The 27,701-nt window shown below is 44.0% G+C and overlaps 1 protein-coding gene across 23 annotated transcripts in view; it reads right to left on the bottom strand.

The window, feature by feature from the left end:
- The window catches only part of LOC110485571 (oxidation resistance protein 1A), a 210,629-nt gene that overhangs the window by 13,035 nt on the left and 169,893 nt on the right, over positions 1–27,701 (bottom strand). For 8 of the 23 annotated variants that reach the window (XM_090194437.1, XM_021556680.3, XM_021556693.3 and 5 more), the window contains 6 exons: positions 21,201–21,308; positions 17,594–17,707; positions 8,468–8,629; positions 7,682–7,866; positions 3,261–3,970; positions 1,831–1,990 (listed from right to left, as the gene is read on the bottom strand). In XM_090194437.1, coding sequence (XP_090050563.1) covers positions 1,831–1,990; positions 3,261–3,970; positions 7,682–7,866; positions 8,468–8,629; positions 17,594–17,707; positions 21,201–21,308 — 1,439 coding nt within the window. Of the gene's footprint in view, positions 1–1,830; positions 1,991–3,260; positions 3,971–7,681; positions 7,867–8,467; positions 8,630–14,638; positions 14,892–17,593; positions 17,708–21,200; positions 21,309–27,701 lie in introns of all 23 variants that reach the window. The other 15 variants (XM_090194423.1, XM_090194445.1, XM_090194434.1 and 12 more) reach the window with 4 other exon arrangements.

Here is a 27,701-nt window from a genome sequence, read left to right on the forward strand (position 1 = left end):
CGGAAGTCCCTGGGGTCACCCACCAGACCACCCCCGTTAACCTACGAGTGTCGGGGAACCACAGCGAGACGATCCAATTCCTGCTAATTGAGTCTCCGCAGGTTTCCGTGGTATTGGGAGTCTCCAGCGACACAATCCCTCTATTGACGGGTCTACTGGTGCCATCGTGGGCTGGAGTCCATTCTGCCACACTCATTGCCTGAAGTCAGCTCTGCATGCCCCGGGACGTCTTCCTGCGGAGTCCTTGGACCTCTGGGAGGGGTTCAGTAAGGCCCAGGCCACTTCGCTTCCGCAGTCCCGACCGGTATCCAAGAAGGTCAAGCCAGATGCGCTGGCACGCCGCTATAGCCCCGTGGCTACACCCCCAGAAGCCGAGACCTTTCCCCCCTGCTCCAAGATCATTAGCCCCTCTACTGTTCGTCCTCTGTTGCACCATACCCTCCGTATACTTCCTACCTTTTCTGTGTCTAGAATTAAACCCATGTCTCACAGCCCTTTGTCTCCTGTTTCCTGTCTCCTGTGGCCGTCTCTAAATGGCATGAGGCTGTTATGCCACTCTGCTGTCTTGTGTCTCTATGTATCAGGCTGTATATGGTCTTTTTCCCCACTGTCTGGAACTCTCCCACCATTGTCAGGATACTTTACACACATCTTCTGGGTCGCCACTCAACTAGGTCATCCAGCAGGCATAGTCAGTCTGCCAGTGTGTGTGTGTGCATGCACGTGTGTTTGTGTGTACGAAAGTGTTTGTGTACGTGAGTATGTGTAAATGTGCGCATCTGTGCACGGATGTGTGTGTGTGTGTATAAAGGCACTGTGCTATCCATGGGAACAGAGCCAGCAGTGTAACAGGACAGCATTACAGGAGACATTCTGAGATAAACACATTCCAACCACCCTACAATGGCACATGGCCATGGTGATGGTGGTGTGACTGTGTCTGTGACCAGAGACAAGATTGGTGGCCTGTCTGCCTGCTTCAAATTAGATTAACATGTGAGACTGAGAGGAGTGTGCTGTGCTGGTCAACACACGCCTACTGGCTACTGGGAATGAAAACAGCTGAAGGGCAGAGTTTCCAAAGCCAAAGAATGGCTGGTCAAACATCTTATCAGATTCATAACTTTCTGCCCTCTCGCTCTCCAGGACTGGAGACAAAGGCAGCACTGTGCTTGGACCCAACATTGATAATGAGGTTGTGGAAAATTCATTGCGACAAAGCGACTTTTCAGCATTAACTAATTGAATTAAGCTGTTGAAGCAATTTGGAATAATTCACTAGAAAAACATATTTTACAGCTTTTGATGAAGATACATGTTTCCTTGTACTGTTCTTTGAAAGGCCTAAACGATACATTCATTATGAATACTGCTGACATTGCTGTGCAACATCCCAGCGGAGTCAAAATTGACAGATCTCCTTAAGATCAATACCTATTTACATAAAAGAGCAAAAACAGTTCATTTGTGCTGTTGTGGACAGAAATGTCATCCAAAACACACTGAGATACTGCACAAAACGTATGTAACTGAATTGCTTTTTCACAGCCTGGTCCACTTTTCACACAGGGGAAAAAGTGGTTAGTTGTGTTCCCTCTGTGAAAAATACATGTATTCTATTCTATAGATATTTGTGTATGTCTGTTTGTGTGACAGTGTGTGTCTGCAGAGTGGGTGAATAAATAAATAATCTAGCTGTCTGGTCTGGTCTAGTGGCAGCATAGTGAGATGGGCTTGGCACTGGGCAGACAATGGGGCTGCACTACAGTGATTCTGCAAACCTTGGCGCTGCAGTGTGGTGCACACACACACACACACACACACACTCACCTCTCCTGCGGCACAGCGAACCAGTACTCATGTTTCCTGTCCCTCTGGGCGTACTGCTGCATGGAGGCGCTGGCGTTGGACACAAACGTCTTCTTCATGGGCTGGCCCACCCGCAGACACAGGAACTTGTGGGACCGGTACCTCCGCCGCTCCATGGACACTGTAGAGCCACATGACAAACAGGAAATGATCACATGATAATGAATTGTTATCTTATCCATCTTAACAGTTACATGGCCAAAGCAGATACCAATCGGATTTCAATCTTTCAGAATATGTTTCAATTTAGTGACCAAATGTAGGCCTACTCCTGGTTTAAAACATATCCTCTTATTATCTAGTAGTCCCTCACCACACCACTGGACCTAATCCATCTGTAATTAAGAAAACATTTCAGATCTATTTCATAACAGGGTCTTTATTTAGATTTTTTTTATTTCACCTTTATTTAACCAGGTAGGCCAAGTTCTCATTTACAACTGCGACCTGGCCATGTGACCTAGATCTCCTCCTCTGTTTACCAGGTATCTCAACAGACAGTAATTCTGTGCCAGAATAATAGGAAGATGATCCCAATAAACATAGATCATAACGGATCGTGACACCAAAACATATACCTGCTTATATTAACGACCCATTAGAAGGTCAAATCAGTGGGACTTCTACAAAGAAAAGAGACACTTTGTGACATAACACAGACTGGGACCCATAGTCACAAACAAAGCCAGAGAAATGGTTAATCTACTTAGAAAACACAGCTCAGTGGGAAAAATGATATTTGAAAACGCAGTAATTGGGCTTGTTTTGAAGTGGGGCCTCGGCTAGCGTCTGCCATGGTAATGTGGTGTGGAGTAAAGCAGAATCCTGCTGTGATCCCAGCCAATAAGAGCAAACATTCTAGGAACTCTCTGTGGGGTGAGAATTTTGGTGATATAAATTATTTGAACACAACCAGACCTGGGTTCAACCAGTATTAGTTTCCTTTCAAAAAATAGTTTGAGAGTTTGATTGAGCCTGTCTGGAGTGGCAGATGTAAGTGATAACAGCACACCACACATTCCCACAGTTCTCTCTCCCTTTTTTAGTCCAGTTACAACTGGGTGTGTGTGACAGGAGGTTATCAGGAGCACACTGCAGCCGAGGTGTACGGAAGCAGCCGGAGCCAACCTTCCTGTGATAGCACTGGGAGCTTCATTAGAATAAACATGATGATGATAATTGCAGAGATGGCAAATGGCAGCAGCATACCTGGCAGTGAGGATGTGTAATAATCTGCAATAACTGTCTATAGATTTGCCTTTATGTTGAGAACTCAAGTAGGGTGGAAGCTGAACATATTTTCGCACCTACTGAAAAACAATGTAAGTGCATATTGTAAGGCTATGTATTTAATATTTTCATATTACAACAGAGACACGTTATCTCACTACCTTCTGCAGAGTCTTGTCCCTCCTTTTTTGTTACATTCTCCATTTGCTCTGTGGCTTGTTGCATAGTGTGACTCTTCCACATCTTCCTCAGTTCCTCCACGTCCGTCTCGGAGTCCCGGGACCCTTCTCTGCTCAGTTTGGGCCTGTCCCCTGGACTCCCCTCCTGGCCGGAGGGCTCCCCAGGCCCGGTGGTAGAGCTCTGTGAGGCAGGGCGTGAGGATGGTCCCTGGCCTAGTCCCTGGCTGGTGGTGAGTGTGCTTGGTGCTGCCTTCTCCACATCCACACTGTGCTGCTTGGAGCCCATGGGAGACTGGCTCTGGGCCGTGTGGCTGTCTGGATTGTCTACTGCTGTGGTGGGTTGTTTCCCCTGGCCCTCCACTGGCGGCTGGCTGACTGATTTGCAGGCGCAGCTTGCGGCCCCTGGGGCTTCTCCTGGGGGGATGAAGGCCTCCACCTGGGCGACAGTTTGGATGGACTCTGTGGAGGCTGTGGCTGAGGAGGACATGTCCAGCCGGGGGTCTTCGGAGGAAGTGGCCTCCTCCCGAATTGGGGAAAGCTCTGACTCTGTAAAGACGTCCTCGGAGAAGGAGCCCTCCGTGCTGCGGGGGGCCGCGCTGCCGCTGCCGTTGCCCGGGACTCTCAGACGTTGCTCCGGGTCCGGCTGAGAGGAGGTGGAGGGCCCGCGCTCTGACGTCAAAGGCTCCAGATGTCTAGATAGGGAAGAAAACAGTAAAGAAGAAAATACAAGTTAGAGAGGTCTGAATTTGAATGCAGCAGAATGGAACCATTTTATTTGGTTTATTACAGTATAATGTGGAGAGACCAGGTGAAACATGTCATCCTCTCAATATGGAATTAATATGAATCATGTTTGTTTGGCGCATAAGTGAACGGCTCTGCATAATAATCTGAAGAGGTTTTGTACAGTAAATTAACAGGGACACAGTGTAACAAAAACACTGTGCAGCCAGCCAGCCAACTAACAGGATTCCTCTACATACTGTAACAGCGCACTAGACTCCACATGTTCTCCAAAGACCTCGTGGGACTAAAATAGTTTGTTCCTAGGTCCACTGGTGTCTATGATAAAACACTGGCATTTGTTATTGTGTGCTCTTTGAGACAGAGAGAGACAGAGTCTGCTTGCATCATATTTGAGAAAACAGCTGTCCTCACACACAGAGACAGTGTGTACCTTAAATGTCCCTTGCCCAAGCAAGGGAGAGTGATGATTGGAGAGGCAACGTCCTTGGTGGAAATCTGGAAGTTGAGCTTAAAAACAATCAACCTAAAGCTATTAATGTACCTAGTAAGCTAACGTATCTAGCTAAAGCTATTAATGTACCTAGTAAGCTAACATATCTAGCTAGCACTCCTGTCAGGTAGCTGGCTACAGTTACTCGTAGCTGGCTAGCTAGTTTTATTGTTTGGTAATTTATTCTTATACATTTCAGAATTCCCCAAAATATGTTTATGAATCTAGCTCCATTTTATAGGCTCCTCACTACGAGACTAAGCTAATTTGCCAACGCTAAAATCATTGTCTATATATATACAGTGCCTTGCGAAAGTATTCGGCCCCCTTGAACTTTGCGACCTTTTGCCACATTTCAGGCTTCAAATATAAAGATAAAAAACTGTATTTTTTTGTGAAGAATCAGCAACAAGTGGGACACAATCATGAAGTGGAACGACATTTATTGGATATTTCAAACTTTTTTAACAAATCAAAAACTGAAAAATTGGGCGTGCAAAATTATTCAGCCCCTTTAAGTTAATACTTTGTAGCGCCACCTTTTGCTGCGATTACAGCTGTAAGTCGCTTGGGGTATGTCTCTATCAGTTTTGCACATCGAGAGACTGAATTTTTTTCCCATTCCTCCTTGCAAAACAGCTCGAGCTCAGTGCGGTTGGATGGAGAGCATTTGTGAACAACAGTTTTCAGTTCTTTCCACAGATTCTCGATTGGATTCAGGTCTGGACTTTGACTTGGCCATTCTAACACCTGGATATGTTTATTTTTGAACCATTCCATTGTAGATTTTGCTTTATGTTTTGGATCATTGTCTTGTTGGAAGACAAATCTCCATCCCAGTCTCAGGTCTTTTGCAGACTCCATCAGGTTTTCTTCCAGAATGGTCATGTATTTGGCTCCATCCATCTTCCCATCAATTTTAACCATCTTCCCTGTCCCTGCTGAAGAAAAGCAGGCCCAAACCATGATGCTGCCACCACCATGTTTGACAGTGGAGATGGTGTGTTCAGGGTGATGAGCTGTGTTGCTTTTACGCCAAACATAACGTCTTGCATTGTTGCCAAAAAGTTAAATTTTAGTTTCATCTGACCAGAGCACCTTCTTCCACATGTTTGGTGTGTCTCCCAGGTGGCTTGTGGCAAACTTTAAACAACACTTTTTATGGATATCTTTAAGAAATGGCTTTCTTCTTGCCACTCTTCCATAAAGGCCAGATTTGTGCAATATACGACTGATTGTTGTCCTATGGACAAAGTCTCCCACCTCAGCTGTAGATCTCTGCAGTTCATCCAGAGTGATCATCGGCCTCTTGGCTGCATCTCTGATCAGTCTTCTCCTTGTATGAGCTGAAAGTTTAGAGGGACGGCCAGGTCTTGGTAGATTTGCAGTGGTCTGATACTCCTTCCATTTCAATATTATCGCTTGCACAGTGCTCCTTGGGATGTTTAAAGCTTGGGAAATCTTTTTGTATCCAAATCTGGCTTTAAACTTCTTCACAACAGTATCTCGGACCTGCCTGGTGTGTTCCTTGTTCTTCATGATGCTCTCTGCGCTTTTAACGGACCTCTGAGACTATCACAGTGCAGGTGCATTTATACGGAGACTTGATTACACACAGGTGGATTGTATTTATCATCATTAGTCATTTAGGTCAACATTGGATCATTCAGAGATCCTCACTGAACTTCTGGAGAGAGTTTGCTGCTCTGAAAGTAAAGGGGCTGAATAATTTTGCACGCCCAAATTTTCAGTTTTTGATTTGTTAAAAAAGTTTGAAATATCCAATAAATGTCGTTCCACTTCATGATTGTGTCCCACTTGTTGTTGATTCTTCACAAAAAAATACAGTTTTATATCTTTATGTTTGAAGCCTGAAATGTGGCAAAAGGTCGCAAAGTTCAAGGGGGCCGAATAATTTCGCAAGGCACTGTATTTTCTAGCAAGCTAGCTTCAATACTTTTTTCTGACATGCCGAAAATGCAGCCTTGTTGATCAAATTTGACACTTCGCTGCCACCAGAGTTTGACATGATGTGACTACAGTTTGCATTGAATTGTGGGTCGTATCAACCCCGCAAGTGACCAAAGTGGTTTACTCGCTCCTTTGGGCTAAATCGAGGGCAGAGGGGGTAAAGTTAGTGAATTGGACCTCCACTTAAGATGGCAATCAAACTGCATCCGGTTTCGATGGGGATTGCCCTGAGGGAAAGTGGCTAGGGCAAGGGGTGAGGGGGTATAAATAACGTGTGTGGACTGCAGCCAATAACCATTAGACGTCACAAAAGATGATCCATGAGATCTGAACACCTAACACAGCCCAAATCCACCACTGAACATTTTCACAGACATACTGGATGGGCACTAGAGTGGAAGGGCTAAGCATAGCTCTATAGTTACAATAATAATAAATGTTTCCTAGCAGAGACTTTCGTCCAACTTACAGTTCAGTAAGTGCATACATAATTAGCATGTGTATGTGATCTGAGCGGGACGTGAACCCACGACCTTGGCATCGCTGCCGCCGCGTTCTTAAAAACCGAGCCACAGAGGAACACAGCTACAAATAGCTAATGCTTTGATAAGATTTCATCATAGTATTAATATAACACAATTATCTTGACCTGAGCAAACAATCCACGTTAAATTGCTAATAAAAACAGAGACGGTAGGAGATGTGTATGTGGGTGGCATGCCATGGAGATAAACTAAGCTGGCTGCTGAAGTGGATATATTATTACATCAAGCAAATGGGTGAGCAATCCAGACGTAGGTGGGTGCATGCATAGTTCATTAACCTTGCTATAATTGCCATTTCCTTTTCCTTTTTGGCATGGGGGATATAATGAATCTGTTGGATGGTTTCTGATGTAATCAGTGTGCGCCTGCAGTGCCGGGCTGATGAAGTGATTACGTAGGGGCTGTGATGTGTAACCAGGGATGGAGTGGTAGAAAAATAAGTGGGTAAACGAGTGATGTGTAACGCAAACGCAAACGCAAACAACGTTAATTTTGTGTAATAGGTGCGGAAACGCTACTCCTCTCCACTACATTCCTGTTACTGTGGTTCAGTAGGCACAAAACGGATGCTGCGGTGTGCTCTAATGAACGGGGCCCCTGTGTGTGACTGTCAGACAGACAGACCGACAGACAGACGACAGGGCTCTTACGCAGGCACGGCCTCTCTGATCTTGCTGTCAGTGATCTCCTTGTAGATGGCTGCAGACATGACCTCCTCCAGGGGACACATGTAGCCGTACTCCTCACAGCCATGCTCCTGCACCAGAGGGTCCATCCTGTGGGGGTCAAACATGATGTTGTTGGGCGTCACCAGCAACACCCCGCTCACCGCACCCTGAGGGGAGAGAGAGACAGACAGAGAGAGAGAGAGAGAGAGAGAGAGAGAGAGAGAGAGAGAGAGAGAGCACGAGAAGAGCGAGAGAAAGAGAGAGAAAGAAAGAAAGAAAGAAAGAAAGAAAGAAAGAAAGAAAGAAAGAAAGAAAGAAAGAAAGAAAGAACGAAAGGGTTAGACGGAGTAATATAGCTAGAGCATGAAAAAGCTGGCAGTGAAAGAAATGTGTCAGCCATTTACTGGAGGAGATATATTACCTTGCCAGCATAAATAAACAAAATGGCTGTACTGTACTGCAGGTATCCAAAAGAAACTGAAGGATATTGACTATGAACAGGAAGCTCCAATACTGACCTCCCTGTGGGGGTGAAAGCTGCAAAGCTTTGATTTAGACTGAATGGATCAACATTGGTTTCATTTTGTTCAATAGCATGGATCTGAGCTACTAGAGGTGGATGTTGGCTGGCGGAGGGCCAGCATTCCTGAAAGTCCTCTGAATTTCTCCATGAGCTTACCTTATAATACTGTACTTATTTTATATATAGAAAATACTATATATATTGTATAGTACTGTAATATATATATGAATATACGTGATATGTACCTTGCCGTCTGTGATGTACTTGCAGTTGATTTTGAGGAACTTCTCTGTCAGGGCCTCTTCCTCCTCGGAGGTGGACGACACTACACGAGCCTGGCGTAGTGCTGAGAACACCGGAGCATGGTGATGATGGTGAGCCTCTGGCCTGGGAGTGCCATCGGATTCCTACAGGGGTGGCCATTTTGAATAACAGGAGAGGAGGGAGAAGTAAAGGGTGGACAAGAATGAACACATTTATCATTTAGTGATATGTTAAAAAACAGTTAGTTATAGCTTTAGATTATCCTCCAAATCATATAGAATAGATCAAGTCAATAGAACAGTATCAACAGCAGCGTATCAATTCAACAACACTCAACGCTCAAACAACATTGAGTTGAATGTAATCAATATAAGCAATCTTAGATTTCATTAACAAACTTCTTGCACACATCACATACCATAGAAATAGAATGAATAGAAAGGTAATCTCATTCAAGTCAATGATGGCATAATGGGTGGACTGGCAGCCATTTTGAGTGGCAGCCATTTTGAGTGGGAGACATTTTGAGTGTACCCATGGCAGGAAGTATACCCTTCAATCTGTGCTGTGATTTCAACTCAACTGACATTACAAAAAATACATTCCATTGCAGTTAGCATCATTTGAATGAACATTCTACATTACTGTGGCAATCTAGCATCTGTTTATAGAAAATTTGAAAATACCATGAAGATTATTGCTTCACATTATCTGGCAGCCATTGTGAATGTACGTACCCATGAGTTTACCAGTCAAATGTCCAGGGTTAGAGCTTTCAAGCCGTTCTATTCATTCTATTTCTATGTCACATACTCAAGCGACATGTTACATTGCATGTAACCTGATTATATAACAAGTGATAATAATGAAGAAGGAGTTGGCAAAATCAGAACTAAGTTTGTCTTCCTACATCAAACCAATCAGCCAGGGTATCTAAATATACAGTGGAGTATAGTTAGTCTACATGTAGCAATGTTTTCTGCACTGCTAGCCAATCAGCTTAACAAACAGACAGAGACAGAGAAACACATGTACACTACATGACCAAAGTATGTGTACACCTGCTCGTCGAACATCTCATTCCAAAATCATGGGCATTAATATGGAGTTGGTCCACCCGTTGCTGCTATAACAGCCTCCACTCTTCTGAGAAGACTTCCCACTAGACGTTGGAACATTGCTACGGGGATTTGCTTCGCTTCAGCCAAGAGTATTAGTGAGGTTGGGCAGTGATGTTGAGCGATTAGGCCTGGCTCGCAGTCGGTTTTCCTATTCATCCCAAAGGTGTTAGATGGGGATGAGGTCAGGGCTCTGTGCAGGCCAGTCAAGTTCTTCCAAATCGATCTCGACAAACAATTTCTGTATGGATCTCGCTTTGTGCACAGGGGCATTGTTGTGCTGAAACAGGAAAGGAGCTTCCCCAAACTGTTGCCACAAAGTTGAAAGCCCAGAATCATCTAGAATGTAATTGTATTCTGTAGCGTTAAGATTTCCTTTCACTGGAACTAAGGGGCCTAGCCCAAACCATGAAAAACAGCCCCAGACCATTTTTCCTCCTCCACCAAACTTTACAGTTTGCACTATGTATTGGGGCAGGTAGCGTTCCAAACCCAGATAAATCTGTTGGACTGCCAGATGGTGAAGCGTGATTCATCACTCCAGAGCTTTACACCACTACAGCCGATGCTTGGCATTGCGAATGGTGATCTAGGCTTGTGTGCGGCTGAGTCGTTGTTGCTCCTAGATGTTTCCACTTCACAATAACAGCACTTACAGTTGACCAGGGCAGCTATAGCAGGGAAATTTTACAAACGGACTTGTTGGACAGTGACAGTGCCACGTTGAAAATCACTGAGCTCTTCAGTAAGGCCATTCTACTGTCAATGTTTGTCTACGGAGATTGCATGGCGGTGTGCTCAATTTTTTTTTACACCTGTCAGCAACGGTTGTGGCTGAAATAGCCGAATCCACTAATTTGAAGGAGTGTCCACATACTTTTGTATATATAGTGTATGTCTCCCTACATCAAACCAATCAGCCAGACTATCTAAATATGCAGTATAGCTAGTGAGTGTTCATTTGTAGCAATGTAGCAATGTTTCTGCACTGCTAGACAATCAGGTCAACAAACACACAGAGACAGAGAGAGACATGTATGTCTAATCAGATACATTAGTAAACAAATGCACTTCCTGTAGTCTGAAGTTCATAATGGCAATTAGATAGAAAAGCATATCTATATGAGGCTGAAGCATTCACCTTTATGGTGGCTTGCTAGTTGATGCTTGATTAGTTTAATAGAAACAGAATGAGAAGTGCACATGAAGACTATTTAAATACAGCTCAGTTATTCCTCCATCTACATACATCATACACTTCGTCATGCAAGTGTGTGTAGATCAGTAGACTGACTATTCTTCCTGTACTGAAATGTTAACTGAACTCCAGCACTGCCGATGTACACTGAGAAATGAACTCTCACTCAGTCTCATGGAACATGAAACTGAAATATCAGGCAGACATTACCTAACTACAGATGTGTGTGTGTGTGTGTCAGCAGTCTGTCTGTGTTATTGATCATATCAGCTTCATGTAACCCAGTAATAGACTCAGGGTAAACCCATGCTCCTGACCCAACCAATCCCTGACCACAACAGCAAAGACCCTATTTAACCCTGTTCACTCAACAAACAGACAGTGTTACTGTTCTTATGACAAGTAGAGGTAGAGATTTAAGTTTTACGATGTGTTATTATGTACAGATCCAGTTTCTACAGTAGTATCTGCTGCATCTCACGTGGAGCACTCAGGGCTGTGACGGTCATGGAAACATTTGTTTTGCTTTTCAGACACACCGTTTCTCCTTTCTTCCGCTCCTGACTGCATGTGCTGCCATAGAAATAGAATGAATAGAACGGGATTCCCCATTCAAGTCAATGATGGCATAATGGGTGAACTGGTGTCCATTTTGAGTGTACCCCATAGGAGTAAAGCAGGAAGTAAAAGCAGGAAGTGTACCCATCAATATGTGCTATGATTTGTTGATTCAACTCAACGTACATTGCAAAAAATACATTCCAATGCATGAGCCACATCAGTTAACATTATTTGAATGAACATTCTACATTACCACAAAAATGATAATACCAGGCAGCCATTACCAGGCAGCCATTGCGAGTGTACCCATGAGTTTACCAGTCAAATTGCCAGGGTTAGAGGTTCCAAGACCATTCTATTCATTGTTGGCTACAACACCTTGCTTGTTTCAGCAGTGGGCAACAAAGTTCCATCACATTGTTAAGAGCCCATGTTATCACAGAAACTGAATTCAACCGCATGAACGCCTGGCCATCACGCCTTCAGTCAGCTGTTCAAAAAAAAGGAGGGGAAAAAAATGCAGGTCATTTTATTTATGATGGTCTTTATCCATAAACGTTTGTGCCAACCCTACTACAGTCATTTCTAGGCACTGTCTGTCAGACGTACTCCAGCTCCTCCGTTGTAAACAATGATAATGATTTATCCACAGATGGGGCATCTGCTGCCTGCAAACACCATACATGGTGGGGCTGGTCTTTGTGAGCGAGGCCACATGGCCTGCTACCGTGCCAGGCTGTGTGACTGGCTGCAGAGCCAGACGGAGGGAAGGAGAGATGGAGGGATAGGGAGGGTGTGGGAACAGGAACCAGGCGGAGGGATGGATGGAGGGATAGTGAGGGTGTGGGAACAAGAATATGGTGGGATAGAAGGTTGGAAGAATGAAAGATGGAGGGACAGGGAGGGTGTGGGAACATGGCGCAGACAGAGAGATGAAGAGTAGGCGTGCAGGTCTGCTGTGTGTGAGACACCAAACCCACAGCTGTCTGCTGGCCTCTTGACACCCTCCCACACCTCTCCTGTCTCTGTCTCCCTGGGAGCACCAGCCCACGACTACTGACCCACCGGCACACTACTAGCAACACACACGCACACACACACTGGGAGCTCATGTGGCTGAGGGGGCAGCTCAACATGCTAGACAAAAAAACTACTGTCTGGGATTCCAACCTGGGCACTCTGGCACACAACAAGACTGTGTTAGCCCTTTGAGCTAAAACCTAGGCCTTCACTGAACCACCACCGTTACAGGAACATTATACATCAGTAGGAAAGAGAACATGACACTTGAGTGGTGCTCTCCTTGGTCGGTCACTGTCATCCACTTCAGGTGGATATCTACAGTGCTTCACCCCTCCTCTCTTCACTGGCACATTCACTTCCTAGTGACTCATGCGCCAGTCCTTTCTGTTCTGCTGCAGTAATACTACAGCAACATGACAAGAGGTATTCACAGCCTCCAATAACACACAGCTCTAGGTCGAATCCCAAATGGTACCATATTCCCTATATGGTACGCTAGTTTCGACCAGGGCTCATAGGGCTCTGATTAAAAGTAGTACACAATGTAGGGAATTAGGGTGCCATTTGGGACACAATCCAACTGTCCCCTTCCCCAGCAGCACATAGCTGACAACAGAAATCCGAACACTGGCCTGGTTTAAAATAAACAGTCCTAACATGTCCTCCTTCCTCTTAGACAACTTCCTCCATTCCCCTATCATCACAGGAGAGGAGGCAGATCACAGGAAGGAAGGGGTGGTGTGTGAGTGTGTGTGGTGGTCTAACGCAACACTGTGAGCTAACCCTCCCACTCTGCCCTATCATTCGTATGAGAGATACTCTTTAACAGTGTTCCAGTGTCTATCTGTCATCATGGTGTTATTCATACCATAAACCAGCACTAGGCCAAGTATGCATAATATACATATATACATATATACTATGCATATATACTTTCCCTCAGGTACTTGGACAGCGGTCATATACACTGAGGATTGTATGTTTCATGTGTTAGCCTGATCAGGGTTCTAATTCAGGGCTAGGGGTTGGGGGAATGGGCACCCCATAACACATCAGAGTCTGTCAAAGATATCAACGTGTGTGTGTCTCTGTGAGAGGAGGTGTACACTGGCCGACCGGAGAGTGGGAGAGAGGCTAAAGATGGAGGAATGGAGAGAGGGAGGGATGGGATGGTGTTATCACATGGTGCTTTGATCCCAGAGGCTATGGGAAATCAATCCAGTCTAGAGCTGCTTGCTAGGTGGAAGGAAGAAAGCTGACCCTGATATAATGCTATGGATATTGCATCCATCTATTGAGTTGCTGCTGTTTGCTTTGCCAAGGTTGCATCGCAAATGGCACCCTATTCCATTTAAAGTGCACTACTTTTGACCAGGGTCTTGGTCAAAATTAGTGCACTATAACAGGAATAGGGTGCCACTTGGGATGTGCCCATAGTAGCACAATCCCTCTAATAATATATATATATGTGATGGCTTTTTTCTTTCAGTAAACCTATATTGCAGGGATCATCAAAAAATTTTATTGATTGGATGGTCGGGGAGCAGGAACATAATAAAACTAGTATTTTTAGATTTCAAATGGACTTTTGACAAAAACATAATAATTTCAAACCTTGATTAGATTTGGGGACATTGCCCTACATAGGGTGCCGTCTTTCGAATAGCAAGTTAAAACAGGTATCCTGACTCTCTGTGGTCATTCAAAATCGCATGGAACTTATTGTAAGAGATGGGGTGTTCACCCGGTGTCATGGCTAAATTCCCAACCTGGACTTTGAATGCACAGAGATACTGTGATGAGATCCTGAGGCCCATTGTCGTGCCATTCATCCACCTCCATCACCTCATGGAAGCTGTAAATGTCCCAGTTCTTCATTGGCCTGCATACTCACCAGACATGTCATCAATTGAGCATGTTTGGGATGCTCTGGATTGACATGTATGACAGCGTGTTCCAGTTCCCGCCAATATCCAGCAACTTCGCATGAAAGAGGAGTGGGACAACATTCCACAGGCCACTATCAACAGCCTGGTCAACTCTTTTAGAATGAGATGTGTCGCACTGCATGAGGCAAATGGTGCTCACACCAGATACTTTCTACATTGTAGAATAATAGTGAAGACATTAAAACTATGAAATAACACATATGAAATCATGTAGTAACAAAAAAAGTGAGATTCTTCAAAGTATCCACCCTTTGCCTTGATGACAGCTTTGCAAACTCTTGGCATTCTCTCAACCAGCTTCACCTGGAATGCTTTTCCAACAGTCTTGAAGGAGTTCCCACATATGCTGAGCACTTGTTGGCTGCTTTTCCTTCACTCTGCGATTCAACTCTTCCCAAACTATCTCAATTTGGTTGGGGTTGGGTGCCCAAACTATCTCAATTTGGTGGAGGTTGGGTGATTGTGGAGGCCAGGTCATCTGATGCAGTACTCCATCATTTTCCTTCTTGGTCAAATAGCCCTTACACAGCCTGGAGGTGTGTTTTGGGTCATTGTCCTGTTGAAAAACAAATGATTGTCCCACTAAGCACAAACATTGATTTGTTTAACACTTTTTTGGTTACTACATGATTCCATATGTGTTATTTCATAGTTTTGATGTCTTCACTATTATTTTACAATGTAGAAAATAGTAAAAATAAATAAAGAAAAACCCTTCTAAAGTAGGTGTGTCCAAAATTTAGACTGGGACTGTATACCCCCCCCCCCCCACCTGCGGGCCAAAACTACCTGCTAGTTGGGGAACCCTGCTATAATGATTCATGAAGATTTTTAGGAAGACCGAGGGACTCTTTTAGCCAAATGTTTGACCCCATATATTAACACTCCACAACATCCAGTGCTATTTATACTACAATAAAACATAACAGAATAGAATGACTAGTGACTAAGACAAGGAATGAATTCCTTCTCAGCCTCCTTCAGGACAAACCACCTGCCGGCCTGAGCTTCCGTCCTGTACTGTATGGCCTTGCAGACAGGCTGCAATGTCGACTAAACAGAGAGAGTAGAAGGCTAGAAGTGGAATACTGTGGAAAATTTAACCACAGCTCCCCCATGTGGACATGTACATGTTCTGCAACCATGAGCAGAACAAACATATACTGTAAATTCATGGGATGCATCTTTTGAATCTTTTATCCTGATTCTCCTATAGAGATAGGAGGATGTTGGCAAGGTGGCAGAGTAGGGGTGAAACCCCGAGGTCCGGGCTGGGTTACCTGAGCAGCTGTAGTTTGGCACCAGCCCATTGGGCACCAGCCACCCTGCAGCGGGCTGGGCAGGTAATTTACACTAGTCCTACATTCCCTGGCCCTAAAAATAGTGGCCTCTTCTGTTCTGTGCAACAGAAGGAAGGAAGTGAGGGTGCCAGGACACAACAGAACAGGATAGGACAGGGAGAGGGAGAGAGGTCAGGAGGACAGTGAGCTAGGCTGGCTACGGTCACAGCATGAGAATCGAATGCCAGCACAATGGCTAGCCAGCCATGACATCTCATGTCTGCCAGACATTACAGCCTGTTCTGTGTGGCCAGTGGAGCATGCTAAGGGGAGGACGGCTCATAGTAATGTCTGCAACGTCGCGAATGGATTGACATCAAACCGTGTCTTTGATACCATTCCACTCCAGCCATTACCACGAGCCCGTCCTTCCCAATTAAGGTGCCACCGACCTCCTGTGTGTGTGGCCACAAAAAGGGTTTTATAATTAAAAGATCATTGAGGTTTAGAAAAAGCATTGTGCTTATTAAGGTCCTTCCTCCTCTACCTTGTAAACCATGCTGGATCTTTACTCCACGTCCTGCTGAGGTGATTTACCCTTCCCTGTCTGTCTTAGAAACACATCATGCTTCCTCTCTCTGGAATAACTGCTGTATTCATTCCAAATGGGACCCTGTTTCCTATGTAGTGCACTACTTTTGACCAGGGCCCATAGAGCTCTGGTCAAAAGCATAATGGTGCCATTTGGGACATGCAGGCTATCTCGCTGGTCATCTGAGAGAACAAGCTCCGTTCATTAGTTTCTCTAAATATCAGACAGAGCATCACACTAAAAAGCTTCATTTCTCCACAGTCACACACAGCCCTTCTCCCTCAGATCCTCGTCCTCCGCTGAGAGCCAAGAAATAGGCTCCTGTTCTTACAGGCATGACCTAAATAGATAAGCACTAAATAAACTAACGACGGGATCCTTCTTCCAGCCTGAGTAGTGTTGAATTTATGCAGCTAGTTTGGAAAGGCAGCAGTAGCAGAGGAACCCATTTTCTGATAACATTCTGACAAAACAGTGCCTTGTCGCCATGGGGACCACCTGGGACAAACAGTCATATTTCTTTGGGGGTCAGAAGGTTCCTGTGTGTTTAATGATTGGCTCGTTTGGTGCCCCGTGGAAAGGGCAATCTATGGAGCAGGAGGGTGACACTCCTGACCTGATCTGAGAACAATGGAACATGTCAGCTTCCAGTATTCCATTACAGAGGACTAGATAGGCCTGATTCCAGACCTGCTAGAACCAACCACACTTAAGGGCATTTTCCCAAGCTATACTGCACTGACATGGTTACAGATCCACCATAGTTGCTGGAACAGTGAAAACCTGCAGATATTTGATCCCCTGTCCCTCCCCTGGTCAGCACTCAACTAACACATTATTCCCTCTTATATACTGAGGTTGTCAACACGACCGTTCAGTAAACAACAAACTAACTGTGTCTTTATTGGCTGCATGCTTCTATAAATGGAGACTAAATGGTACAGTAAAAGCAGTGGCATTTCAGCTATCATCGCACCAGAGCAGAATTGTGTGAAGGAAGTTAACCTAACATCAATGTAACTATTGCTTAATGGGCAGAACAAAGAGCCATTCTATTACCTGGAGCCAGAGCCATACATCAAGTCTGTATACTGTAGGTCAGCAAACAATGGAGAATTAGTACATTACAGACTTATTCTGCTCATAAAACATAATGCATCACTTATTGTCTGGCCTGTCCCAGATTGTCTGGACAGTATGAGAGTTGGCCCTTCACATTTTAAATCGGATTTGTGATAGATATTTATGCAGGATTTCTGATAAAGCCTTCTATCTCACTCTATGATAGGTGTTGTACGTATGTGTGTGTGTTCTTGTGAGCAGACGCATGGTGAAGGGATAATGCCAACGCGTTCATTGCGAGTGCGTGTCTGAATGCCGACATACCGTCACCTTCTCTAAGTCAGCGTCTGAGGAAGTGGGAGACAGAGGGCTGATGGGACTTAGGGAAGGGGAGCTCCCCACACTGGATATGTGTTCAGGATCAGGAACGTACAGAACCTGCAAACACAATCCATGTCTGGATTTAAACAGGCTGACACACAGAGAAATGAACATACAGTTGAAGTCGGAAGTTTACATACACCTTAGCCAAGTACATTTAAACTCAGTTTTTCACAATTCCTGACATTTAATCCTAGTAAAGATTCCCTGTCTTAGGTCAGCTAGGATCACCACGTTATTTTAAGAATGTGAAATGTCAGAATAATAGTAGAGAGAATGATTTATTTCAGCTTTTACTTCTTTCATCACATTCCCAGTGGGTCAGAAGTTTACATACACTCAATTAGTATTTGGTAGCATTGCCTTTAAATTGTTTAACTTGGGTCAAAGGTTTCAGGTAGCCTTCCACAAGCTTCCCACAATAAATTGGGTGAATTTTGGCCCATTCCTCCTGACAGAGCTGGTGTATCGGAGTCAGGTTTGTTTTTTCAGTTCTGCCCACAAATTTTCTATAGGATTAAGGTCAGGGCTTTGTGATGGCCACTCCAATACCATGACTTGGTTGTCCTTATGCCATAACTTTGGAAGTATGCTTGGGGTCATTGTCCATTTGAAAGACCCATTTGCGACCAAGCTTTAACTTCCTGACTGATGTCTTGAGATGTTGCTTCAATATATCCACATCATTTTCCTTTCTCATGATGTCATCTATTTTGTGAAGTCCACCAGTCCCTCCTGCAGCAAAGCACCCCCACAACATCATACTGCCACCCCCGTGCTTCACGGATGGTGTTTTTCGGCTTGCAAGCCTCCCCCTGCAAGCCTCCCCCTTTTTCCTCCAAACATATGGCCAAACAGTTCTATTTTTGTTTCATCAGACATTTCTCAAAACAAAGTATGATCTTTGTCTCCATTTGCAGTTGCCAACCGTAGTCTGGCTTTTTTTAAAGCAGTTTTGGAGCAGTGGCTTCTTCCTTGCTGAGCGGCCTTTCAGGTTATGTCGATATAGGACTCGTTTTACTGTGGATATAGAAACTGTTGTACCTGTTTCCTACAGCATCTTCACAAGGCCCTTTGCTGTTGTTCTGGGATTGATTTGCACTTTTTGCACCAAAGTGACCTCCCGGGTGGTGCAATGGTCTAAGGCAATGCATCACAGTGCTATCTGTGCCACCAGAGACTCCGGGAGATCCATGGGGCGTCGCACAATTGGCCTAGCGTCGTCCGGGTTAGGGAGGGCTTGGCCGGTAGGGATATCCTTGTCTCATCGCGCACTAGTGACTCCTGTGGCGGGCCGGGTGCAGTGCACGCTAACCAGGTCGCCAGGTGCACGGTGTTTCCTCCGACACATTGGTGCGGCTGGCTTCCGGGTTGGATGCGCGCTGTGTTAAGAAGCAGTGCGGCTTGGTTGGGTTGTGTTTCGGAGGACGCATGGCTTTCGACCTTCGTACGGGAGTTGTAGCGATGAGACAAGATAGTAACTACTGACAATTGGATACCACGGAATTGGGGCGAATAGGGGGTAAAATTCAAAGGGAAATAAGGTGCGTTCATCTCTAGGAGACAGAACGAGTCTCCTTCCTGAGCGGTATGACAGTGGCGTGGTCCCATGGTGTTTATACTTGCGTACTATTGTTTGTACAGATTAACGTGTTACCTTCAGGTGTTTGGAAATTGCTCCCAAGGATGACTTGTGGAGGTCTACAATTTTTTTTCTGAGGTCTTGGCTGATTTCTTTAGATTTTCCCATGATGTCAAGCAAAGAGGCACTGAGTTTGAAGGTAGGCCTTGAAATACATCCACAGGTACACCTCCAATTGACTCAAATGATGTCAACTAGCCTATCAGAAGCTTCTAGAGCCATTACATACATTTCTGGAATTTCCCAAGCTGTTTAAAGGCACAGTCAACTTAGTGTATGTAAACTTCTGACCCACTGGGATTATGATACAGTGATTAATAAGTGAAATAATCTGTCTGTAAACAATTGTTGGAAAAATGACTTGTGTCATGCACAAAGTAGATGTCCTAACCGACTTGCCAAAACTATGGTTTGTTAATAAGACATTTTTGGCGTGGTTGAAAAACAAGTTTTATTGACTCCAACCTAAGTGTATGTAAACTTCTGACTTCAACTGTACATGCAAAGACAGAAGAGACTATGAAAATATGTTTTCAGCATGATTTATGACATCCCAAGATGGACAACAACAAAAAGTGAAAGCACACATTTCGTGTCCTAAAACCATCCGATATAATATATCTCACACTGTGTCTGATGTTTTAAAGAGTTCATAATGATATGACTTAGTCATCATAGGTTAGGTTGAATATAGTTATTGTCCTGTGAGTGTGTCTGTTGTTCAAGCACTAGATTAGCATGTGTTGTTGGCGTTAAGGATCTTGAGAGGCTCTACTTAAGTTTCCTTGTCCCCATGCAAGCAGGGCCAGACAGTTAAGTGGTGGTGAGTGTGTTCTGACTGAATAGGCCCAGTATGACGCCATGGCAGGCTAATGCTAACAAGTGTGGCCAGGGACAAAACTGGAGTGGAGTTTTTCTAGTTCCAGTGTGTGTGTGTATGATAATACTGGTGGAGCTAGGGCAGTGTTTGGTCATGGAACCCAGTAGAGAGATGTTGAGAGCCCTCCAGAGCTGGCTGGCTGGTTGGAAACAACATCAACAACCCTGCATTGTGCATCATGTTGCTGAGTGCTGCTACTGACTCTGACTGTCAATGTGATTGCAGACTCCCTGGCTTGACTCTCCATTTAAGTAGATTCGAGTGGCTCTGGTTCTGATGCCAGGAAAATACCAATTTTGGCTGTTTGTCATGTTTTGTGGTGCTACTTGGAGCCTCAGACAGTTCAATAGGACACAACCAAAAGAGGAGTCATTGAGCCCAGCGAAATAGCTTTATCAGGGTTCTGCTCTGTAGCTACAGAACGAAACAATCCAAAACTAAGTAAAAGTGGGAGGTACTATCTGATCTTTGTCCAATAAGACATGCTTGTTTTTTTTTTCTTTTATCAAACGTTTTAATCCTAATGAACAGGACCCATGAAGTTGTACCTTTTGAATGGTATTGCCTGAGGACTGGAGGGATTTCAACACTCTGTTTCCCATGACACAGATGTCTTAGTGGAATAAACACACAGATTGTTTTAACTCTTGTGAGTGGTTAGTAGTGACACCACTATATGCCATTGACAGAATCAGTGGGAAGAGAGAGCAGGGATGAGGAGTGGGTGAGTGTTAGTGGTTGTCGCATGGAGGATAGATGCAGTGAGAGAGACACACCAAGCATGAGTGTAGTAGATTGGTGTTTCCCAATCCATTCCTCAGGGAACTCCTCCAGGACTGTACTTTTGTGTTACAGCCCAGTATTAGCACACCTGGTTCAACCTAATCAAGGAGTTTGTGACTACCGTAGTTGACTATTTGAATAACGCGTGCTAGTGTGAGGCTGGAACAAAAAGGTGCTGCCCAGGGGATCTCTGAAAGGAAGGGACTGGGAACCAGTGATGGGTGTACAGTAGATTGTGTTCACACCTGGCCAGGACAGATGGCTCTGGAGAACAGCTTGTTGAGCTGAACCAGCTCGTTGGGTGTGGTGTCAAACTTGAGCGCTATGTTGTTCAGTGTGTCCCGCGTCTCCACCTGGAGGACCACAAAACAGAAGAGAAGCACAGAATATCAAAACTCTTGTACTGTGCTGGCTGGTCCTCCTGGGTTAGACTGAGTCCCACAGGAGAAGGAGAGAAACTCTGCTGTATTATCTTCTCTCAGAGATGAACATGGACTTTGTGTGTAGTAGTGTATTCAGACTGGCTTGGTGTAGTTCAGTAGTCTATTCAGACTGGCTTGGTGTAGTGTAGTAGTGTACTGGACTGGAGATGGTGGATGTTCATTAAATAGCACCACTGACTACACTAACTGGAGGTAAGGAAGAGCATATGTTTGCATGAATGTCAATATGAGCCTTGTTTTACCATATGACCTTACTCGCATGATACCAACCCACCAGGCAAACACCTGACGCTCACATTCAATCATCATCCAGTTTGATTGACATCTTAGTATATTTGGCCCAGTGGATAAACAAACTTAGTAAAGGGGGACACAGGACGTAATTTACATACATTATACTATAGGCCTACAGCTTGTACAGTAATGTATGTGTGCTATTTCAATGTCTTTTAGAGGATGCAGACCGAGTGTCACAGATATAACAGCCTGTGTGGGTTGACATTGAGGCAGACTGGCAACTATTCAATCTACTTCCTGTAGCCAGCTGTGTCCTTTAAAGTGCATTAGCCAGATTCTTCTGGTAGCTATATAACTGCACTACAGAGATATGTGTCTGAGCTGGTAAATAACTCACAAGTCCTGTGGGGTTCTGCCTACCAACTAACGATGACAGGGATGTCAAGAACTCCTAGTTTGTGGGAGAGGGGGCTCGTGGGAGAGGCAGCAGAACAGAACAGACGGTGTGTGTGTGTGTGTGTGTGTGTGTGTGTGTGTGTGTGTGTGTGTGTGTGTGTGTGTGTGTGTGTGTGTGTGTGTGTGTGTGCTGCTGACAGTGACTCTGAGTTGTATAATGGTGGATCATGGTGCTGTCATAAGACTGGCTCAGTCAGGTGACTTCATAGGACAGAAGAAGGAAACAATTCAAAACAACATGGAGGAATGTCATTGTCTGCTCTTCTAAACTTGTAAGATAAACAACTTCTCCCCAGACAGGAGGACAGTCTTGGGCCTAGACGGAAAGACAGAAAAACGCACGCCACACCATGTACACACGCACCCACACACACAGTCATAAGCAATGCAGGCAGGTATTAACGTGAGCGTCAGACACACAAGTCAACAGACACATTGGAAAATGAATAAAGCAGGAATATTGTGTCAGTGACAGTCACATATGACACCAACCGAATCCTTTTCAAATGCTACAAACACAGAAGAAACAGAAGAATACAGAAATACAGAGAAATACAGAAGCTCAAATATAAAAACAGAAGTTCAGCCAAACCACAACGGCCATGTTGCATGCGCGAGCGTTGCAAAATAAATGTACACATACATGTGAACTAGCATCTTCCTAGCCAAGCACTAAAATACTCATTGGTTCTATTTGAGAGACTCCACGCTCTGCAAGTCCCATCCTTAGTGGATATCAGTTATTGAAGGTCTTTGCGCTGTCAGCAACTCTAATTTGGCTGGAGACACAGAATATTCTCTTCCTAGTCCATTGTGGATTGATACAGTTTATTCAATAGCATAGGCTAAAGTAATGAGTAATAGCAACAGTAAAGAAAAAACATCCAGTGTTTGATCAATATGTTTGGAGGGTTGACAGTCAACATTGTTGTAACTGACTTCAATAAGTATTGGCCTTTACGCATCGCACTTCTCCTCAAATAAAAAATACTAGGCTCCCGTAATTTGAATATGTTTGTGGCGGAGCGTGCCTTTGGTAACCAGACAAGAGCTGCTCTTTGGAAATGGGGATGGATACAAGCCGAACGGAGTAGAGTAGCCTATGCACTGCAGATAGGCCTATGAGAATTGTGAATAATGCAAAAGCATGACAGCAAAAGGAGACCATTTAGAAACAATTTATGGATAGCCTACTTGGCTAATGCATGGCCAGGATAAGAAAGGTAAGGTAGGGTAAAGGTGGCCTATAAGGACTTGTTCTTTAATCAAACAAAGTGTAAAACAAGCTAATGTTACAGGAAAATAACTTGAATGTTTCTAAATACGAGTGTCACCGGATCATCTCATCTCTAGTTCCATGATAGGCATATAGACTACATGGAGGGTTTTTTAGGCATATAATCTACATGGAGGGTTTTTTAGGCATATATTCTACATGGAGGTTTTTTTAGGCATATATCCTACATGGAGGGTTTTTTAGGCATATATCCTACATGGAGGGTTTTTTAGGCATATATCCTACATGGAGGGTTTTTTAGGCATATATCCTACATGGAGGGTTTTTTAGGCATATAGACTACATGAAGTTTTTTTTTAGGCATATAGACTACATGGAGTTTTTTTTAGGCATATATCCTACATGGAGGGTTTTTTAGGCATATATCCTACATGGAGGGTTTTTTAGGCATATATCCTACATGGAGTTTTTTTTAGGCATATATCCTACATTGAGTTTTTTTTAGGCATATAGCCTACATGGAGGGTTTTTTAGTCATATAGCCTACATGGAGGATTTTTTAGGCATATAGACTACGTGGAGTTTTTTTTAGGCATATAGCCTACATGGAGGATTTTTTAGGCATATATCCTACATGGAGGGTTGTTTAGGCATATAGCCTACATGGAGGATTTTTTAGGCATATAGACTACATGGAGGGTTTTTTAGGCATATAGCCTACATGGAGTTTTTTTTGGCATATAGACTACATGGAGGGTTTTTTAGGCATATAGACTACATGGAGGTTTCTTTAGGCATATAGCCTACATGGAGGGTTTTTTAGGCATATAGACTACATGGAAGGTTTTTTAGGCATATAGACTACATGGATAATTTTTTAGGCATATAGACTACATGGAGGGTTTTTTAGGCATATAGCCTACATGGAGGGTTTTTTAGGCATATAGACTACATGGAAGGTTTTTTAGGCATATATCCTACATGGAGTTTTTTTTAGGCATATAGACTACATGGAGGGTTTTTTAGGCATATATCTTACATGGAGGGTTTTTTAGGCAAATAGCCTACATGGAGGGTTGTTTAGGCATATATCTTACATGGATGGTTTTTTAGGCATATATCTTACATGGAGGGTTTTTTAGGCATATAGACTACATGGAGGGTTGTTTAGGCATGTAGCCTACATGGAGGGTTTTTTAGGCATATAGACTACATGGAGGGTTTTTTAGGCATATAGACTACATGGAAGGTTTTTTTAGGCATATATCCTACATGGAGTTTTTTTTAGGCATATAGACTACATGGAGGTTTTTTTAGGCATATATCTTACATGGAGGGTTTTTTAGGCAAATAGCCTACATGGAGGGTTGTTTAGGCATATATCTTACATGGATGGTTTTTTAGGCATATATCTTACATGGAGGGTTTTTTAGGCATATAGACTACATGGAGGGTTGTTTAGGCATATAGACTACATGGAGGGTTTTTTAGGCATGTAGCCTACATGGAGGGTTTTTTAGGCATATAGCCTACATGGATTTTTTTTTTAGGCATATAGACTACATGGAGGGTTTTTTAGGCATATAGCCTACATGGAGTTTTTTTTAGGCATATAGACTACATGGAGGTTTTTTTGGGCATATATCCTACATGGAGGGTTTTTTAGGCAAATAGCCTACATGGAGGGTTGTTTAGGCATATAGCCTACATGGAGGGTTTTTTAGGCATATAGCCTACATGGAGTTTTTTTTAGGCATATAGTCTACATGGACAGTTTTTTAGGCATATAGCCTACATGGACAGTTTTGTAGGCATATAGCCTACATGGGCAGGACAAATAAAACTACCTTCATTGAGAGGAGGGGAGGCTATGCTTGGTTTTTAATCAAATGAAACAAAATGGGTTTACGGGAACAAAAGTCACATCTCCGACACTGATCCTCAACACGGGGGCCCCTCAGGGGTGCGTGCTTAGTCCCCTCCTGTACTCAAATCAAATCAAATGTTATTGGTCACATACACATGGTTAGCAGATCATAATGCGAGTGTAGCGAAATGCTTGTGCTTATAGTTCAGACCATGCGGTAATATATAACAAGTAATCTAACAATACTCCCTGATCACCCACGAATGCATGGCCAAGCACAACTCCAACACCATCATTAAGTTTGCTGCCAACACAACAGTGGTAGGCCTGATCACTGACAACAATGAGACAGCCTATAGGGAGGAGGTCAGGGACCTGGCAGTGTGGTGCCAGGACAACAACCTCTCCCCTCAACGTGAGAAAGACAAAAGGAGATGATCGTGGACTACAGGAAAAAGAGGGTCGGACACGCCCCCCATTCACATCGATGGGGCTGTAGTGGAACAGGTCGAGAGTTTCAAGGTCCTTGGTGTCCACATCACCAACAAACTATCATGGTCCAAACACACCAAGAAAGTTGTGAAGAGGGCATGACAATGGATTTCCCCCCTCAGGAGTCTGAAAAGATTTGTCATGGGTCCCCAGATCTTCAAAAAGTTAAACAGCTGCACCATCAAGAGCATCCTGACCGGTTGCATCACCACGTGGAACGGCAACTGCTCGGCCTCCGACCATAAGGCGCTACAGAGGGTAGTGCGTACAGCACAGTACATCAGTGGGGCCAAACTTCCTGCCATTCAGGACCTATATACTAGGCACTGTGCATCATGGCTGGATAGGCTGCGCCTCCGCTCTCAAAATCCATGCCATAACCAATCGTGTTACCGCTAAGTCCAGCTTTTGGTTGATTTTAAATATCCCCACCAGCGTTACCTGAAATTGGCCCTTTGGCGCACGTTTTTAAGGACACACCTCAGACATTGCCAACCCTTCCATCTCAGCGCAAGTGAGCTCATATAAGACAGCTAAATGACCAATCCTGGTGCAAGGGTTAGAAAACAGAAGAGTGCCAGCTTTATCGGATCGAAACAGCAAAAGAGCGTGTGTTTGACAACTGCACTGGCTAAACACCAGCAGAAAATAGAGCCCACAATGTTCATGTCCCGAGACAAACTAGCTAGCAACAGTTAGCTAACTAAATTGTCCATGAATGTTTCATGTGTGTTTAGAACTGACCCGAAATTAATATAATTGATTCACAGTTGATTTTGGTATTTTAACCTACGTGTCATGAACCCATCTGGTGGGGATAGATAAAATCAACATGATGGCGCACGCATGGCTGATGTAGTCAGCATGTTAGCAACCATGGACCTCTATCTGTGTGTGTGGTGTTAGGGAGGACTAAAACCTGCAATATGACCCGACTAAATTTCACATAGAAATGTGAGTTATGTCATTGAAAGCAAGTCTAAGAAGCTATACATCTGTTCTATGTGCGCTCTTTCTATGCTACCTGTTTAAAACCTGTTAAGGATATGGCAGACATATGCCCCCTTTGGAGAGATTGGGTACCCCTAGTAAACTGAAAAAAAATCTGTCAAAAACTGCTAATATATGCATATAAAAATTATTATTGGATAGAAAACACTCTAAAGCTTCTAAAACCGTTGGAATTATGTCTGTAAGTATAGCAGAACTCACAGGGCAGGCATTCTTCCAAACTAGTTTTTGTGGTCATGAAAGTTGGAGCAACTTTGACGTCATCGCCCCCACCCTTCCCAACCAGTTATGATTCTGGGGAGACTTTAGATGTCCTCTTTCAGTAGAGCTTTGAATCGTTCAAATCCCGCGAGAATTGACCCTATGGGAGTGAAATTAGTGCGTGCCACGAGAAAATAGGCTGTGCGTAGTGGCGCGAATTGGTCCCAGCCATTCCTTTGTTCCAGCACTCAAGAGAAGGGCAGACGATGGCCGATTGAATTGAAGTTTGTTTTGTGTGTCTAAAACATCATAAAGCTTGCTTCTGCACTTAGTTTGACCTGTTTAGTCGACATATAATATGTAATTTTGAAGTTTTGATGCGCAACTTTTCCGGACCAGAGGACGTTTTGGGTGCATTTCAGCTGATGTTATTAGCAGTAGCTAATACAAAGACGCAAGACTTGAAACCAAACGATGTATTGGGTAAGTATGAAGCCTTCCAGAACATTCTGAACGAAGACCATCGAAGGTAAGGGAATATTTATGCTTAAATCTGTGTTTCTGTTGACTCCAACATTACGTAGAAATGTAGTGTCAGGTGCGTGAATGAGGACCCAAAAGCGAATTAACAAAACAGAGTTTCTTTAATGACGAAACACACGTAGGCTCAGATGGACAGGCAGATTCCGACAGGACAGGACAAGGTTAGATGAACAGGCAGATTCCGACAGGACAGGACAAGGTTGCAGCAAACACGACGATAGTCTGGTTCAGGCATGAGTAACACAAACGAGAATCCGAC

Source organism: Oncorhynchus mykiss, chromosome 2 (genome assembly GCF_057628025.1).
Source record: "Oncorhynchus mykiss isolate SJ-2025 chromosome 2, ASM5762802v1, whole genome shotgun sequence".
Taxonomy (NCBI): domain Eukaryota; kingdom Metazoa; phylum Chordata; class Actinopteri; order Salmoniformes; family Salmonidae; genus Oncorhynchus; species Oncorhynchus mykiss.